Here is a 19,662-nt window from a genome sequence, read left to right on the forward strand (position 1 = left end):
AATGACATGGGGCCCTTACCTCACACCATAGACAAAAATCAACTCAAAAGGTTAAAAAAGCAGCAAAAGCGAAAATAGGCAAATTGGACTACATCAAAGTTTAAAACTCCCAGGCAGCAAGGAAACCATCAACAGAATACCTAGGCAACTTACAGCATGGGAGATGATATTTGCAAACCACGTGTCTGATAAGGAGTTAATACCCAGCATGTGGAATTCTGACAGCTCAACAACAAAAATCCAACTACAAAATGGACGATGACTAGACATTTCTCCAAAGAAGATACACACATACAGATGGCCAACAGGCATATGAAGAGATGCTCAACATTGCTAATTACTAAGGAAGGACAAATTAAAACCATAATGCAGTATCACGTCATACCTCTGAGGGCCACCAAAAAACAAAACAAAGCAAACAAACAAAAAACCAGAACAAACTAAAAATCCAAATGTCAGGGAGGCAATGGAGAAATTGAAGGCTTCATTGGTGGGAATGTCAAATGGTGGTGTCAGCAGAGGAAACAATATGGAGCTTCCTCCAAAAATTAAAAATGGGATTACTGTGTGACCCAGTAATCCTGCTTGTAGGTATATATCCAGAAGCATTGGAAATAGGGTGTTGAGAAGGTTCACACCTGTGTTCATCCCAGCACTATTCACAGTAGACAATGCAAGCATCCATCACCGGATGAGAAGAATGGATGAAGAAAACGTGGTACATATGTATGATCAACCCCAGGCACCTGCAAAGGTTTTAGGGTGTAACATGCCAGGAAGGACCCCCTCCACATCCAGAGGACTCTTTCTTCTTTCTCTTCCTTGAAGACCCTCCCTCCTTCTAGAAGTGCTACTGACCGGGGCTGCTTCTGCTTTCCTGCCGCGCGCTGATCCCTGGGCTGGGACGCACAGTGGACTGCTTGCTTGGAACCAGGAGGAAGGAAAATTCATACACCTGAATTTTTTAAAAATTTTTTAAAGAGTTTAGGGGCACCTGGGTGGCTCAGTGGGTTAAAACCTCTGCCTTTGGCTCAGGTCATGATCTCAGGGTCCTGGAATTGAGCCCTGCATGGGGCACTCTGCTTGGCAGGGAGCCTGCTTCCCCCCGCCCCCCACCCTCTTCCTACCTGCCTCTCTGCCTACTGTGATCTCTGTGTCAAATAAATAAACTCTTTAAAAAAATTTTTTTAAAGAGTTTATTTGTTTGAGAGAGGGAGGGTGAGAGGAAGAAGCAGGCTCCCCGCTAAGCAGGGAGCCCGGCGCAGGGCTCTATCCCGGGACCCCACAGTCATGACCTGAGATGAAGGCAGATACTCAACCAACTGAGCCCCTCAGACGTCCACATGAATTGTTTAGTAAACTATTCTGCCACAGACCTGATTCATGGCCAGCCTCTGCCTCTCCGCTGTGGTTGTTGTGGGGGTTGAGGAGGGAAGTTAAGGTTGACTTATATAGGAAAGAGCAGTTCCTTGTAATACTGTCTGAGCCTGTGGATCTCTGGCCTCTGGACCCCTCCTGGGCAGCAAGCCATGGATGGGCACCACAGAGGGGGAAGGGACACATGCGTCTCAAACAGCAGCCTAGTATGGACACCTTCACTTCTGCATACCTTTTCCCCCAGCACCTGAGCAAACGTCCCCTGACTCAGGACTGGGGACTGGTCAGCATTCTCCTCCTTCAGCATCAAGGTAGCTGCGTCTGGGGACCGATGTGAGCAGAACGGGGAAAAGGTGGAGGCAGGATGGTTCACATCACAAATTCCAGAAGGCTTTCAAAGCTATGGACGGAAGATGCTGCATGTTGGTGTGGACCTTAAGTGCAATCAGTCAAGAGAAATTCATGAGCAGCTGCCCCAGACTGTGGGGGAGGGGGTGCAGAAGGTTCTAGCAGGTGGAAGGGGGATAGGCAGTGGACAGGGCAGCTCCTGCCTTTCCCGAGTTCAGGCATTTGGAAGGCCACAGTAGTGTCTCTATGTAGTGTGTCGTCTCTTTTGTCTTACCTTGGGAAATATTAGAAAGTGTTCATCATGATTTGCATAAAAGGACTTCCAGCCTCAGCTTTATGCTTCTCGCAGATCCAGTTTCTAGCGGCCAACTCTTCTGCCTGTGAATTTCCAGGGAGTCCGTCCCTGGGAGTCGGGAATGACTCGGGAAAGACTGAAGACTGGATGGCGAGGGAGGGGGAGGACACGAGTGACAGGGCAGTGGGTGGGCTATGCCCCGGGGTGTCGGTGTGGGGTGCGCAGGCTGCGCTCAAGCCTGCTGGCTTCCCTACTCAATCAGTCTGTCCTTCTTCTCCTGCCCAGGCCCTCCTGGACGGCGCGGCAAGGCTGGAAGAAGAGGCGACCCTGGTGAGTCCCCAGTTTTCGTGGTTTCCAAATCCAGGCCTGGAAGACTGCCCTTGACCTGAGATCTGGTGGGAGGTACCAGTCCCCGCCCTGCCCCAAAACTCGGGATGCTCGGACCTGGGGCCTGGCCTTCCTCTCCCTTCCAGCTGGCCACTGTCCCCCAAGTTGTGGGTCCAGGACTGCTTTCCTTGGCTTCTCGGCATCCACAGTTCCAGGGATGGTCCCCTTGTGCCCTTGGCCACTCTCAGAAGGTCACCGTCAGCTCCTGAAATGTCCTCTTGCCATTGTGAGGGCTGCTGATGGCCCTCCTGCGTATGTCCCCTGCCCTCCCCAGACCTGGACTGTCCTTCCCTGACTCCTCCACCTCCCTTCCATACAACCCGCAGACTCACCTCTACTTACTCCCCCCCTCCCCCACCGACACAAGCTGTCCTCCGGCTCCCTGTCGTCTCAGGGAGACCTCTGGCCACCGCTTCCCCGAGCAGACCCTGGGACAGCATCCTCTACTTCTCCCTTCCCCATTCCTACACCAAGTCTTAGTCAGTCTCCCACTCAGTACGCCTTGGACGCATGCCCCCTTCTGTCCATGCCAACACTGCCTCTCAGGACTCTCCCCTCTCCTCCCACTATGTCCCCCACCTCCAGCCTCACCCCATCTGGACTCTCAGCCCAAGTTCATCACCCTCTGTCCTTCCAGCTAGAGAAAGCCTTCTCAAACCTGGCTGGCTGGGGCCATCACCTGAGTCTTCAGAGCCTAGCACACGGCAGGCTCAGGGAAGGCAGGTGCCCAGAACAGGGAAGGAATGAACGCACACATGCTCAGCCCCTAAGCACCTTCACCAGGACCCCAGGCAGATTGCACCCCAGGGAGAAATGGGAGCCCCTTCTGTCTGTGCCTCAGAGTCTTCTCCCGGGCCCTGGGTGCAGGCTTCCTGCCCCCGGTACCACTGTGGGCTTGCTTTATATAATTCCTTATACAGAGGACTTCCAGATAAACCCCCTAGAGTTCACTGCCAGGAAACGCCCTTCATGGATCTCTGCTCACTTTGACTTCCAGAGCTGAAGTCTGTTTTGTGTTTGATTGCTGGGACTTTCCTTTACTCTGGGTTTTGTGTGTAATTAACCCCCCCACCACCAACACACGTACTGCCGGCTTTCCAAAAACACACTCCATCACTCCGTTCTCCTTTCTCGCCTTGTAAAAGGTCTCATTGCATTTTATTGTAAGCTTCTGATGTCCTTTTTGGAAGGAAATGAGGAATATTTAGTGACTTTTTTTTTTAGGATAAAGTGTAATATTACTCAGCTTCCTCAAAAAAGCATTTAGAATTTGGCCTCCACTTGAAAACAGTCTAAAAGTCACAGGAAGACAAGGATTTACTGGGATCTGGACTGGGTTTTTCCAAGTCCTTCATCTCATGTGACCCTCACAGAGCTCTGCAAAAGATAAAAATATGTTATCATTCCCATTTTGCAGATAAGGAAACTGAGGCTCCCAGGGGATGAGTGTCTTGTGTGAGGTCAGCTGCTGGACAGGGGGTGGGCGGCCCTTCCTCCTTTCACTGCCCTTTCCCATGCGGGGGTCCTGATTCTCTGCCTTTTGGGGAATGGTGCAAGCCACGCAGAGCAGATGTCCCTCTCAGATTAGCTTTGGCGGGTGGGGAGGCCCCCTGTTTATTTCCAGATAGTTTCGTGTACATGCACATCCTGGCTTTGGCACCTTCCCTTGCACAAACCAGGCCTTTTCCTGCATCCCTGGGAGAAAGGCTCTTTTTGTCTGGTGGGCCGATATCCGGCCAAGATGCCTTTCCCTGCTGCTGCCGCAGCCCCAGACCTGCAGACTGAACTCACCCTGTCCCTGGGGTTCTTTGCCTAGAAAACAGCTCCTGAGCCCTGCAGTGTTTCTGCATAGCCCCATCATAATGGAATGGATTTCTCATCTCCCCCACTTCACAGCCCGAGAAGCTCAATACTGCGTTTGCACTTGGGTCCACTTTCTAGGAACCTTGGGCAGGATCCTTTTTAAATCCAGACCCGCCTTTCCCCAAGACCGTTTATTCTCCCCAGTTCCCCCTCCCCCAGATACCTCCCTCTGTGCCAGCATTTCTGTACCTGGTTGCAGGAGGGAGGGGATCTGCTCTGCACACTTGTCCTTCGCCACCAAAGTGGGAGCTCCTCAGAGCCAGCACTGGACCCTTAGGCACTCAGGAGAGGGTCGGTAAAGAGACAGTTCAGTAGGTTAAAGAGAGGGTCGGTGATTGACAGGAAAGAGGGAGGAAAGGGAGTAGGAAGCGAGAAAAAGAGACTGGTGGGCCAGGATGGATAAAGGGTTAGGAGACTGGAAGACACGAGGACAAAGGCATCGAAAGCTGCTTGGCTGGTGTCCATGCTACACCACACCTGCGGAGACAAATGGAGGAACTCACCCCATCTTTGCAGTTGTCAGCCTTAGACCTGCTATCTCAGAGCTAGGATCCTATTGTCATTGCTGTTGCTTTAAATAGATTTGTGTATTTATTAATGGCACTATCCATTTGAAAGCATGTCTGTGTGCAGAAGAGATTTATTTATTCTGCTAACGATGCCCCCTTTGCATTTGGATTTACGGACACTGAATTGCTCCATGTGCATTCTCCAGGAGTCTAGGGCGCTGAGGATGGGGAACAGTTCCGTGAGTCCCATTGAAAAATTCTAGAACAGGAGCCATTTAGTTCGCAAATGACTGTAAGAAGATAATCATTTAATACTTTGTGTTCTGATTCATACAACAATGTTCTCTTCATTTGTTCAGTGGTCCATGGAGACCACGTGGCCAGGGAATGCAATTCACTTCCTGCCCTGGCCCGTGGAGAGGGTGGGGGGCAGGGCAGTTCTTAGATCTCAGAGTTCCAGAAGTTTCTGGGATTTAAAAACTAGGACTTACGGGTGCCTGTGTGGTTCAGTCATTAAGTGTCTGCCTTTGGCTCAGGTCATGATCCCAGAGCCCTGGGATGGAGCCCCATATTTGGCTCCCTGCTCGGCAGGACGCCTGCTTCTCCATCTCCCATTCTCCCTGCTTGTGTTCCCTCTCTCACTGTGTCTTTATCAAATAAATTCTTTAAAAAAAAAAAAAAAAGGGCGGGGGGGACTAGGACTTGAAAGGATAGCTACATATCAGCTCTACTACAATCATGCAGGTCTGCCTTGCTGTGTCATGCTGGGGTTCTTAATCTATCCTGACCCCAAAAAAACCCTTTCGAAAAGATGTCTTCGGGGTGCCTGGTGGTTCAGTAGGTTAAAGCTTCTGCCTTCGGCTCAGGTCATGATCCCAGGGTCCTGGGATGAAGCCCCACATTGGGCTCTCTGCGTGGCAGTGAGCCTGCTTTCCCCCGCCCCGCCACGCTCTGCCTGCCTCTCTGCCTACTTGTGATCTCTCTCTGTCAAATAAATAAAATCTTTAAAAATAAATTAAAAATAAATAAATAAAAGATTTCTTCCAGTGGAAGAAGCACTTCTGGAATGATAGAGTAAGAACCTCTGAAAATCTGCATAAAAAGCAGCAAGAACACCAGAAGTAAAAATGGACCTTTTCAGAACTCTGGAAATTAATGTCTGGTAACAACCCAAGAAGTGTTTATTCAGGACAAATATCTTGCTAAGAACAGTGAAGTTCGTAGCATTTTAACTTGCCCATTTCCCAGCCCCGTGGTAGCCTTAAAAACTATCAATCCCATAACCACAGTACCTGTGACAAATAGTGGCCACAGAAAAAAAGCAAAACATTTTGAAGGTCCATAACTGCTCATTCCCAGAGAATTGTCACTGTCAGCTTCCAGGAAAAGCCCATACATAGCACTTGTCTTTATCTGACCTGATGTGGAACTCACTCATGGGGAAAAGCTCTGTCTGGAGTGTTTGCCAAAATCAATCAGCAGCAATTGTTTAACACTGCAGCTGTCTAAGGTAGCAGCACTAGTTAGAATAAGGAAGAAGCCAACACAAACACTTAAATGAAAATCTAGAGGATGAGCCATCCAGAGGGGCCTTGAAATGCTCCAGCACATTCCTGGGAATCTAGAAGGCACATGTGTGTGCAAGGCTGTGTACACATCCACAAAAGACCTGAGAGAGCCCTAGTATCTCACTTCTGGCTGACCTTGAAGCCCTGCTCAAATAGGAAGTGAAGGCAAAGGCAGAGTTATAACCTGGCAGAGCACTGAAGTTGTGCTTCAACACACAGCGAACCCCTTGGCAGAGAACAGGAGATGTACTGATTCGAAGTATTAAAGGAAACCTCTATCTCAGTTGACCATTAAGCTAACCAAGAGAGAATTCAGAAGCTGCGCATGACAAAGAGTACACACTTTGGAGAATTAGTCCAGGAAAACCCCAGAGCAAACAAAGAGCAACAATAATAACCAACAGCAACACAAATCCTGGAAAGGAGGATGGATATCTAATTTCCAGAGTAGCCACATTAGATTATTTTTAATGTCCAGTGTTTAACAAAAAAAATATGAGACACGCAGAGATATAAGAAAGTATAACAATGAAAAAGGAAAAAAGAAAAGCAGTCCATAAAAACCATCTGTGAGGGCACCTGGATGGTTCAGTGGGTTAAAGCCTCTGCTTTCGGCTTGGGTCGTGATCCCGGGGTCCTGAGATCGAGCCCTGAGTGGGGCTCTCTGCTCAGCAGGGAGTCTGCTTCCCCCTCTCTCTCTCTGCCTGCCTCTCCGTCTACTTGTGATTGCTCTCTATCAAATAAATAAATAAAATCTTAAAGAAAAAAACCATCTGTGAGCCCAGTTGGACTTACTTGACAAAGATTTTACTTATTTTTTTAAGACTTTATTTATTTATTTGAGAGACAGAGAGCAGGGGGAGGGGCAAGGGAAGAAGGCCAAGCAGACTCTGCTGAGGGTGGAGCTGGACACAGGGCTCGATCTCATGACCCTGAGATCACCACCTGAGCTGAAATCAAGCGTCAGACACTTAACTGACTGAGCCACCCAGGTGCCCCTAGATAAATATTTTATGTTGACTGTGATAAATTGTGTTTTAAGAACTAATGAAGGGGCACCTGGATGGCTCAGTGGGTTAAGCCGCTGCCTTCGGCTCAGGTCATGATCTCAAGGTCCTGGGATCGAGTCCCGCATGGGGCTCTCTGCTCAGCAGGGAGCCTGCTTCCTCCTCTCTCTCTCTGCCTGCCTCTCTGCCTACTTGTGATCTCTCTCTGTCAAATAAATAAATAAAATCTTTAAAAAAAAAAAAAGAACTAATGGAAACCAAGTCTAAAGAATTAAAGGAAAGCAGAACAGTTATGTGCCACCAAATGGAGACAGACTATTAATAGAGAGATAGAAAGTATAAAAAAAAAAGGTAGAAATTCTGAAGCTGTAAATTACAATAACTAAAATGAAAAAATTCACTGAAGAGTCTCAACAGAGGGTTTGGGCTGGTAGAAGAAAGAATCAGCAAACTCGAAGATAGGTTAGTTGAGATGATCCTGTCTAAGAAAGACAAAGAAGAAAGAATGAAGAAAAATGAATAGTCTCAGAGCCCTGTGAGACCCCGTCAAGTATGCCAACGTACATGTAATTGAGACCTCAGAAGAGAAGAGAAAGAGGCAGAAAGAATATGTGAAGAAGTAGTGGCCAAAACCTTCCCAAACCGAAACAAAAATGCTATTTTATATATCCAAGAAGCTTAACAAACTCCAGATAAGATAAACTCGAAGAGATCCACACCTAAGCACATCACAACCACATTGCCAAAAGCAAAAAAGGACGAGAGAATCTTGAAAGCAGCAAGAGAATAAGGACTCAGCATAGAAAAGGAATCCTTGATAAGATTAATAGCTGATTTCTTTTCATGAAATCAGCTATTAATAAAAATCATGAAAGCCAAAAGTCAATGGGGATGACATATTCAGAGTGGTGAAAGAAAAAAAACTGTTAACAGAGAAATCTATAGCAAACATATATTTCAAAAGCAAAAGAGAAATTAAGACATGCCCAAATAAACAAAAAAGTGGAGAGAATTTATTTTTATCAACCTGTCCTATAAGCAGGTCTGTAGGGATTCTTTCAATCTGAAGTGAAAAGACATTAGACAGTAATTTATTTTTTAAAAAGATTTATTTATTTATTGGAGGGGGAATTGGGGGGAGGGGCAGAGGGAGAGGGAGAAGCAGATTCCCCCCTGAGCTTGGAGCCTGACATAGCACTCAATCCCAAAACCCTGAGGTCATGACTTGAGCCAAAACCAAGAGTCAGCTGCCCAACTGACCTACCACCAGGCACCCCTAGACAGTAATTTAAATCCACATACAGAAATAAAGAGCTTCATGAGGTAGCTACATAGGTATATATAAAAGACAGTATATAAATGTATTTTTATTTGTTACTTTTTGCGCTCTTCTGATTTAAAAGCCAGCTGTGTAAAGCAATAATGATAAAACTGTGTTTATAGGCTAATGGTGTATAAAATAGTCATGTTATAAAAATACAAAGAAGGAGATAACTAACATGGCTATATTGGAGCAAAGTATTTGTTTGTAATTAAAAGTAAATTGTTGTGGTGCCTGGGTGTCTCAGTTAAGTGTCTGCGTTTGGTTTATGTCCTAGAGTCCTGGGATCGTGTCTGCTTCTCCCTCTCCCTCTGGCCCTCTGCCTGCTTATGCAAGCTCTCTCTCAAATAAATAAATAAAATCTTAAAAAAAAAAAAAAGTAAATTGTTATTCATCCAAACCAAATTATTTATTAAGATGATAATTATAAACCCCAGGACAACCACTAAGAAAATTATTCCAGAAGTATGGCAAGAGAAACAAAAGAATTAAAATAGTATGCTAGAAAATATCTATTTAACAAAAAGAAGCAATAATAGGTAATAGAGAAACAAAAAAGACATAAAACCTAGAGAAATTAAATATCAAATTGGCACACCTGAATCCTGCATTAAAGGTAAATGGATTTTAAAAAACCCAAATACCCAGAGAATTCCTAAGAAAGAACAAAGCCAGAGGCATCATGCTTCCTGATTTCAAACTATACTATAAAACTACAGTAGTCAAAACAGTATGGTACCGGTATTAAAACAGACACCTTTAAACACATAGACCAATGAAACAGAATCCAGAGTCCAGAGATAAACCCACCAATGGAGCACAATGGTTCCAGTTTCTCCACATCCTTATTAACACTTGTTATTTTTTTATAGTAGCCATTCTATCTAATGGATGTGAGGTGATGTCTCGTTGTAGTCTTGATTTGCATTGCCTTCTTGATGATGATGTTGAGTGCCTTTTGGATCACATTATTTACTTACTTACTTACTTACTTATATAAAGAATCCTCAGGGGCACCTGAGTGGCTCAGCGGTCAAGCATCTGCCTTTGGCTCAGGTCGTGATCCCAGAGTCCTGGGATCGAGCCCCATGTTGGGCTTGCTGCTCAGGGGGGAGCCTGCCTCTCCCTCTCTCTTTGTCCCTCCTCCCACTCCTGCTCACTCACACGCGTTCTAATAAATAAATAAAATCTTTAAAAAAAAAAATAGAATCCACAGAGGAGTGCCTGGGTGGCTCAGTCAGTTGGGCAGCCAACTTGATTTCAGCTCAGATCATGATCTCAGGGTCCTGGGATTGAGCCCCACATCAGGCTCCACACCCGGTATGGAACCTACTTAAAACAATCATGAAAACAACAAAAGTCCAATGGATTTGCTTTCCACTCGGACTTCTCATCGGTACCCCTGCCTGCCCTGCACAGCATAATGAGCAGGGTGATTTCTAGAGTCAGCCTCCATGCCCAGGCTGGCCTTTCGGACCCTGAATCTCAGGGAGGCATTCTTACCCCTGACCGTGCTGCCCAAAATGCTGGGGGCGGGGGGCAGGCACCTTCTGAGGTCCCATCTCAACAGGATGCTCCTCAGACCTGCTGTTCAGTTAGGGTCGGTTCTGCAACATGAGTGAAAACCACAAAAAACTACCAGCTGTGCTTCTCTTCCCCCTGCAATCTAAGGGGTGTGTGAGGGCACGTGCATGTGTGTCTGTGCGTGGGTGTGCCTGCCAGAGAGCGTGCAAGAGAAAGAGTGAATCTGTCATTCCAGCCAGCATTTGTGTTTGGTGCCTATTAGATGTTGCTGCTGTTCTGGGCACCTTACAGATGTGTAACGTGTCCCTCAATGCTCCCTGATGGTACTGGCCAAATTAATCCAGGCCAGAGACCCAAGCTGAGTGCCGGCTCTCAGACTCATTACTGACTCTGGATTTGCCAGCCTGCAAGCCTCATGGCTTCTATCCACGAACTGAGTTTAAAAGTCCACCCAGTTTAAGGAGCAGCTGGGGGGCTCAGTCAGTTAAACAACTGCCTTTGGCTCAGGTCATGATCCTGGAGTGCTGGGATCAAGTCCTGCATGGGGCTCCCTGCTCAGCTTCTCCATCTGACCGCTCTTGTGCTCTCTCGCTCTCTCTCTCAAATAAATAAGTAAAATCTTTAATTAAAAAAAAAAAAAAAGGCCACTCAGTTTAAAAGCCCCAGAAAAACATGGCCAAAGGTCTCTATCTTCATGGTGGGCTGGGTCTTCAAGGCACCTGCCAGGTAGGGGGAAATATTCTTCCCAGTTTGTTTTTCCAGAAATACACCATTTGGGAAACCCTCAGGAGCTGTCTGTTCCCCAGAGGGGCAAAGAGCTCCTGGTTTGGGAACCCCTTTTGAGCTACATCAGTTCGGTTCAAGAGGCCACAGGCTCAGTGAACCCTCTACTCTGACCCATTTTATTTAGTTCCCAAGTCATCTGGCTCATATTTCACTGCCCCCCACGTTCCTGACAGCAAAGTAAATGGATGCAAGCAGTGCCTGGGACACATGTTTGAAAGCTGTGTGCGGAACGCGTGGGAGGCCCTGCAGCCAGCCTCACTTTCTTTTTTTGTTTTCATTTTATTTTATTTTATTTTATTTGAGAGAGAGAGAATGAATGGGGGAGGGGCAGAGGGAGAACATGGGACTCGATCCTAGGACCCTGGGATCAGGACCCTGGGATCATGACTGAAGGCATGAGCTGAAGGCAGACGCTGAACTGACTGAGCCACCCAGGCGCCCCTGGCCTCACTTTCTAAGAACAGCTCAGGGGAGCTCCTGCTCCCAAGGCAGTTTCTCTCCACCCCCTTTGTTAGGCTCAGAGTCAGACAAGCCTGGGTTCTGTCCCAATAGGAGCAGGACGTGACTCTGGGCACGGTAACCTTTCTGAGCCTGTGTTCTCATCTGTAACCTGTGACCGGGGAGGATGCAGCGGGGGTTTTGAGATGTTTGGGGGAAACCACGCAGCTCCCAACATGCACACAGAGTAGGGAGTGAGTGACGGCTCCTTTTACAGCTTCTCCTCCTGCTGCACCCCTCCCCCAGCCCCGGGCTGCACACTTAGGACGGCAGGGCGCTCAGGATGATAATCACAGTCTGAGCTTTCTTTTCGTCTTCCTTCCTTTCTTCTTCTTCTTTTTTTTTTTTTTAAGATTTATTTATTTATTTATTTATTTATTTATTTATTTATTTGAGAGAGAGAGGGAGAGTGAGAACATGAGCATGAGCTGGGGGGGAGGGCAGAGAAAGGAGAGAATTTTAAACAGACTCCATGCTGAGCATGGAACCTGACACAGGGCTCGATCTCAGGGCCCTGAGATCAGGACCTGAGCTGAAACCAGGAGTGGGACACTCAGCTGACTGTGCCCCCCCCAGGCATTACCGCCACCACTGTCCCAAGTCTGAGCTTTCTTAGAGGGAGCTTAGAGGAGAATGTGAGGAAAGGCAGCCAAAGCCAGAGGACCAGACAAAAACACAGACCTCATTCCAGCCAGTTTTCAGTTAAAGCTTATTGCTTTTTCTGACTTGGTAAGCTGGACACGTGTATCCAGGGACACCAGAGAGCCCTGCAGTGGAAGGTCAGTCTCTCCTACTCTCCCACCGTCCCACCCCCACACCCCCACAACCCTGGCTTCTGTCTTCCCGCCATTCTGCTCCCCTCCCCACAGGCAAGCGGATGAACATAGTCTGTGTCCACACCCAGAGATGCAGCTCGTTCATCCAAACAAAAGCCTGTTGGTTTTTTCCTTAGCTCAGATGGCTAAATAAATAGTAATACACTGTTCCATATCTTTTTAAAAATGTAACAATATTGGGACGCCTGGGTGGCCCAGTTGGTTTGACGACTGCCTTCGGCTCAGGTCATGATCCCGGAGTCCCGGGATCGAGTCCCGCATAGGGCTCCCAGTTCCACGGGGAGTCTGCTTCTCTCTCTGACCTTCTCCTTGCTCATGTTCTCTCTCACTCTCTCTCTCTCAAATAAATAAATAAAATCTTAAAAAAAAAATGTAACAATACGAGGTGCCTGGGTGGCTCAGTCACTTGAGTCCCTGCTTAGGGTGGAGCCTGCTTCTCCCTCTCCTGCTCACCCTGCTTGCTCACGCTCTTTCTGTCAAGTAAATGAAATCTTACAAAAAAGAAAGAAAGAAAGAAAACATATGTAGCCTTTCCGTATGTGAAACAAAAGCAAATCTTCATTCATAATATGAGAAATGATGGTTAAAACTATAATCACAGTGGATACCCATTTGGCAATGCTAATTAGGACTTAAACTGTTTGTGCCAATTGCCACAATGATGATCCTTCTAGAAATGTATACTGTGGGTGTGTTAACATATATGTAAAATGACAGGTATATAAAAATATCCATAGCAGAACTATGGGTAGGGATGCGTGGGTAGCTCAGTGGGTTAAGCCTTTGGCTCAGGTCATGATCTCAGGGTCCGGGATCAAGCCCCGCATGGGGGGCGGGGTGCGTCTCTGCTCAGCAGGGTGCCTGTTTCCCCCTGTCTCTCTGCCTACCTCTCTGCCTGCTTGTGATCAAATAAATAAATAAATAATTGAAAAAAAAAAAAAAGAACTATAGGCAATGGCCAAAAATTAGAAATAGCACAGTGGGACAGCAGAAAGAAAGGAGGGTACGTTTCAGCTTTAAATGGAATACCACGCAGTTGTGGAAAAGACTAACGGGATTCTATATGCTCTACTGGGGAACAAGTTCCAAAGCATATTGTTACATTTTTTTTTTAAGATTTTATTTATTTATTTGGGGGAGGGAGACAGTGCAAGCATGAGCTGGAGGTGCAATGGAGAGAGGGGCAGAGGGAGAATCCGACTTCCTGCTGAGCAGGGAGCCTGACACAGGCTCGATCGCAGGATCCTGAGATCATGACCTGAGTGGAAGGCAGACACTCAGCCTACTGAGCCACCCAGGCACCCCCAGGGCTCTTTATGTTTTCTCTGAACTCTCCCTTCATAATCTTTTGACTGTTTTTCTCTTAAGTTGTTGATGTTTTTAGAGCTGATTTGTAGGAGCGTTTTTACGTCAAAGTACATTAGCCTTTGTGACCTGAGTCAGAAATATTGTTCCCACTTTTCACTGTTGACTTTGCTTACAGTGCTTTCAGCCTTGTAGGCATTTGGGGTTTTATATGGTTGAATCAGACTTTGATTTTATGGCTTCTGGATTAGGGACTGTAGTTGGAAAAGCCTTCCACTCTCCACAGTTAGAAGGGAATTTTCCTCTAGGATTTTTTTTTAAGTTGAAGTATATTTACCACGCTGTGTTAAATTAGTTTCCAAGGTACAATATAGTGATTTGACTTCTCTATAGGTTGTGTGTGCTTATTACAAGTGCAGCTACCCTCTGTCACCATGCAACATTATTACCTTATAATTGACTATATTCCCTACTGCGTACCTTTCATCCCCATGACTTATTCTTTCCATAACTGGAAGCCTGTATCTCCCACCCCCTTCACCCATCTTGCCCATCTCCCTCTTCCTCTGGCAACCACCAGTTTGTTCTCTGTATTGATGGCTCTGTTTTCCTCTAGGATTTTTATGATTTTTTTTTAACATGTAAGTCTGATCTTTCTGGAATTTATCCTGGCTCATGCGGAGGCACGGATCCAGCTTCACTTTGTCCTGATAACCACCTGACTACCCCGCACCCTTGAGTAGCACTGCCCCTCTTCCCACGGGCTCCAGGGGCTCAAGTGGAGAGTCAGGGACAGACCACAGCATGTGGTGTAACATTGGGGCCTTTGTCCCTAGGAACCATGAGAAAATGAGGGCTGGGGGCATGGGGGTCCGTGTTTTGGACTCAGGTCCATCTGCGTCTTGAAAACAGCACCCTGGCCCCAGAGTGGAGATTGGAGTAGCAATGACTCAGCCCGGATCGTGGCACACCCTGCTCCTTGCTTTTGGGTTTGAGCTCCTGGGTCTGCAGCCCTCCCACCAAAACTCCTTCTGGGTCAGTTCCTGGGGATCTAGATATGCACACAGATGCCCCTCACACACCCAGAGTTCCTTCAGTGAGCTGGACCTTCCGCTGACCTCCCTCCCACGGTATTGACCAGTGCCCCATCATCACCAGCAAATGCAGTGTCTGTGAACCCCACACAGCTCACCCGAGCCCACTGCCTTTTTCCTTGACCCCCACCTTCCTTCCATCTCATGCATCTTCCAGCCCATGAATCCCACCACATCGCCCCATCTGGTTCGAATCGCACACACACACTCTAGCCCATGCAAGGCAACTGGCGGCTTGAGGGAAGCATCCCCCCGCTGGCTGGTGACACTAAATGCCAGACCCACATGTGGATGTCCAGGCTCCTGCCCCCAGCAGGGCCACCTCTGTGTGCCATCCTCAAGGTCATCACTCCAGGATCCCCTTCCCCTCCCTACAGATGACTCCCCTTATGCACACATATGGTTGTGTCTCTCATCTTGAAGAAGTAGCCCTCTCTGGACCCCATGTCCCCAGAGCATCTGCTCTGTGTATTTGCAACCCTTTGGGGCAAAACTTGAAAGTGCTCGCTACTCATATTCCTCTCGCCCTTCTCTTGGAGAAGCCATCTCCAACCAGATTTGCATATCCGTCACTCCCTGTAGTGGTAAGGACCACTACGTGGCTAGAGCCCATGGCTGGGTTTTTTTTTTTTTTTTTCAAGATTTTATTTATTTATTTGAGAGAGAGAGAGCACGAGCAGAGTGAAGGGCAGAGGGAGAAGTGGCTCCCCACTAAGGAGGGAGCCCAGTGTGGGACTCGATCCCAGGACGCTGAGATCCTGACCTGTGCTGAAGGCACATGCTGAACAGACTGAGCCATCCAGGCACCCCCAGTAGGCTGGGCTTGGTCTTCATTTTACTCAGCTGTCTGCAGTGCAGGGCACAGGCAGCCACCCTCTACTCCTCAGTGCACTTTCTCCCCTCAGCTTCTAGGAATTCCCTCTTTTCTTCCCAACTTCCAACTGTTGGGACATCTCTGAGTGCCGTGTTTGTGTGTGTGTGTGTGTGTGTGTGTGTGTGTAAGGCTGAGTTCCTGATCCTTCCAGCCAAACCCGCCTGACCCACAGTCCCCCCACCTCTGTTGATGGCAACTCCATTCTTACAGTGATTCCCGCTAGAACTGTGGAGTCCTCCACAGTTCTCGACTCCTCCCTCTCATGCTCCAGAGAAATCCTCTTGGCTCCACCTTCAGAATCCATCCAGAGCCCAGCCCCCTTGCGCCCCTTCCCCTGCGCCGCTGCCTCTCTTTCTGTTGTACTTGTCATTTCATAGGTGATGTACTTGTTTGGTATCTTGGGTACCTCCCTTGCTAGAAGGTCAGCTTCTTAGGACGGGGACCTTTGTCACGGTCACTGCTGTGTCCTACGAGCCCAGAACAGCAGGTGCTCCGTGAATGTCTGCAGAGTGGATGTGCCAGTAGATGGGAGAGGGAGAACATGTCAAGGGGGGCTCATCATTGTCCGGGTCACTACAGGGGTGGGAGGGAACATCACCCACAGAGACTAGGAACCAGGAGAGGAGCACGTTTGTGGGCAGAAGACCAGGAGCATGTCTGTGCACCTTGGCTGGGCTTCTGAGGCACAGCTGGGCCTGGAGACCCCTATGTGGGACACTTCTGCATAGGGTAGTCAAGAGTGTGATGAGATCCCTGGGGAAGACGGGAGAGGTAGGGACAGATGAGTTCAGCGGAGAACTGAAGAGAAGAAAGCCTTTGCCATGAGCTCTGAGGAGCTTCTGTGTGAGGCTGGGATGGATGGAGCCAGATAAACAGCGAGGGAAGTGGGAGGAACGTGACCTTTTGGAAACCAAAGGGAGAGAAAGTTTCCAAAAGGCGGGCTCACTCAGCAGTGTGGGGTGAGGAAGATAAGTCCTTGGTGGGGTGCAACAGGCAGGGAGGCAGCTGTGGGTGCAGGGCTCCTGGAAGGCAGGGCAGGCCGGCTCCTCCAGCTTCCATGACTGGACACAGACAGGAGGCTGGGGACAGACATCCATACGGGCTGATATGTGCATGTAGCATCAGAAAGATGATGGTGCATCCGTCCAGTGGCTTTTCTTTTCCTCGGAAAACAAGGCACTGGGTCCCCACCTGAAGGTGAGAAGTCCGTTGTGCAGCTGACCACGTGACCAGCGCCCTGCCCCATCCTAGTCTAGACTTGGGGGACCCACGTTACCATTCTCGGGCATGAGCACTACCATACATCAGTTTTTCAGGCTAAAAATCTTTGTCTTTTCTCTCCTTCTTCTATGCCCTGTGCATCCCTCCACCCCCCACCATTAAATCCTGTGGGTCCTCACTGAGAAGTATCTTCTCACTCACTTCTCTCCTCTCCATTGTGAGCACGCGAGTCCCGGCCACCATCACCTACGTGGGGACAGCTCCCCTGCACCCATTCTCACGCCTCCCACCCCTCCTCCGAGCAGGACCCTTCCAGCCCCCTACTTCCCACTGCCCTTCAGATCTCAGGGCATGGACACATGGCACCAAGCTCTGGCTGGCCTTCTCCCCATGCCCTCCCCTCCCCTCTGTAGACCCCAGCCCCTCAGAAACCCAGTGGTCCTGGTGCATTGGGGGTTTTGCCATCTCTGCCTCACATCTCCCTCCCCCTTCCTAATCATCTTTCCCCTTCAGAACCCTGCCTGGCTTGGAAGTTGCTGCACTTTTCCCTGAGTCAATTTCTTCAGCATCTATCCTTCCCAGAAAGATTGTGCAAGTCCGAGATCCTGCCTCTTGTATTCCCCAGTGGGCCCCCTTACTTGCCCTGCCGGGGTGGGGGTCCGGCTCATCAGTGGCGATCCACAAGTATGCGTGGGCCAACTGCCTGCTGAGTGTCCCCTCCTTCCTGTGCCAATGTCGCTATCCAGACAGAGGCCTTCAGGGAGCAGAGAGTTTACTGGATTGGTTGGGAACAGCATACCTTTAACGGAAAGTGTATGGGGTGCAAGAGTCAGGAGAACTCTTTCTAGAATGAGTTCTACCCCTTAACCCACTATGTGGCTTTGGACAAGTCATTGCTTTCTCCCTGGGCACTCCTGTTGTTATCACACATCCCACAAAGATGGCTGAGAAGGTCAAATGCAACATGGTTTGTAACCCAGGAGGCTTCTCAGATGTTCTCCAGGAGTCTTCATCTGTTGGGGGGTGGGGGGGGACAGCCTTTCCTAGAGCAGCATCCTGTGTTTCTGGACTCAGCCCCTTCAGCTTCCCCATGCATACCCAGACCGGCATCCCTAACCCCAGGCTGAGCCACAGGCACCCCCGCCTGTCTGTTCAGCAACACCTAGACCTGCACCCTTAGGAGTGCTCTGCCCTCTGCCCCAAATGTTTTCTCCCCCAGGTCTTTCCCCTTCAGTAGAAATGAACTGACCCCAGATGAGCCCCCACATTTGTTCTTCAGACAGGAACAGGTCTGATTCCTACCTGGCTTTTGCCCAAACCAGACGTGGGTGGGCCCCAGACCGGGATCAACGGCTTTGCTGTGAAATGATCACCGAACCAATACACCAGTGGGGTGGGTGGTTGGGGGGAATTGTCCTTACCATCCACACGACCGCCCCTGCCCCTGCAAGGACAAAAGCACCCCTTCTACCCTGCTACTTGTCTTTGGGGCCTATGAGAGCATCAAAGGCTTGCAAGGAGGGGCGACCAGCAGCTGTGTGAGGGAGGGGGGCTGGCCCGAACAAGGGGACCCTCTCTCCCTGCGACGCTGAATGTGGCTTCTCTGCTTATGTTTTTCAGGTCCTCCCGTAAGTGTCCTGGATTATCCTCTCTGTTCCTGAAAGATAAGACAAGTCATTCTCTTCTGTAACTATTACATGAAAATAATCTTTAGTTAAGGAGGTGTGTTGTGTCCTTTAAAAAAAAAAAAAATCAGTCCTGGACAGGAGCCATATTTTTTTTCCTTTATTTTGTAGATGAATGCCAGCACAGGATTCTATGGGGTTGACTTCCCCCTGAGAAGCGTCCTGTGACTCTTTTTTCCTTCTAGGAGAGCTGGCCTTGGTCTGGCTGAGCCTCCAGGACTCTGGCCCAGCCCAGGTGCACAGAGATGCAAGTGCCATGTCCTCATTTTCTAAATGCTCTGCAGCAGTTAATCTGTTTAAATGTTTTTGTCTCCTGTGCTTTGGCACAAAGGGCTCTGGAGCCAGTCAGCAATGCCAGGAATCGTGGGGTCCATTTTCCTGATTGGCCAAACTAAGTTTGCCTCCCAGGTTTGGGCAGCTGAGCCTTCCAGGGAGCACCGCACCCCCCAACCCCAGCCAGCCAGAGTGGGGAGTGGGGAGAACGGTGCACTCGAGGGACTGGCCGCCAGGGGGCAGTGCGGAAAGCAGGGGATGCTCAGCACCCTGGATCTCCGGAACTCAGGGCTCCTTCTGCAAAGACACGCGCTGGGTGCATCTTTGATTCATCTTGGCAGTTTTCTCAGAGCCGGATGCATCCTGACGAATCTATTCAGGGAGCTCCCTGACGGTCCGCCTGAGCCCAAGTGAACCTTCTGAAGGAATGCCTTTCGGATGAACAGTTTTATTTTTGACTTCCCCTTAGCATGACTCCCTGCCCCACGGGCACCCTTCGGGGTGCAGCTCCTCGGTGCGTGCAGTGGCACCACACCAGGCCAGAGGGCGAGCCAGTGAGGATGGGTAGATGTATTGGCCACCGGCAGTATCTGGCTGTTGAGTCATTCCCGGCTGTCACGGAGAGGCTAGCCTGTGTGAACTTGCTGGAAGTGCCTAACGCAGAGGGCAGAGGAGTGATTTTCTTTACTTTTTTTTTTTTCTTTTTTAACTTGGCTGTTAAACTCTTAAGTGTATTCAACAAATGCAGAATTCTTAAGCTCCAGCCTGAGATGGGTACCGAGTATGGGACAGTGGCCAGGCAGTCAGTGCCCAGAGCCCATCGGGCAGAGGAGCATCCGGGAGCAAGAAATTACACCCCCCCGCCCCCCCACTCTCATAGCTCAGGCTTCC

At 48.9% G+C, this 19,662-nt stretch overlaps 1 protein-coding gene across 1 annotated transcript in view; it reads left to right on the forward strand.

The window, feature by feature from the left end:
• COL23A1 (collagen type XXIII alpha 1 chain) overlaps window positions 1-19,662 on the forward strand; it is a 313,742-nt gene that overhangs the window by 251,099 nt on the left and 42,981 nt on the right. Inside the window, exon 3 of the mRNA XM_082723689.1 lies at window positions 2,306-2,361. Coding sequence (XP_082579815.1) covers window positions 2,306-2,361 — 56 coding nt within the window. The remainder of the gene's footprint in view (window positions 1-2,305; window positions 2,362-19,662) is intronic.

This window comes from Mustela nivalis, assembly GCF_964662115.1.
Source record: "Mustela nivalis genome assembly, chromosome: 3".
NCBI lineage: Eukaryota > Metazoa > Chordata > Mammalia > Carnivora > Mustelidae > Mustela > Mustela nivalis.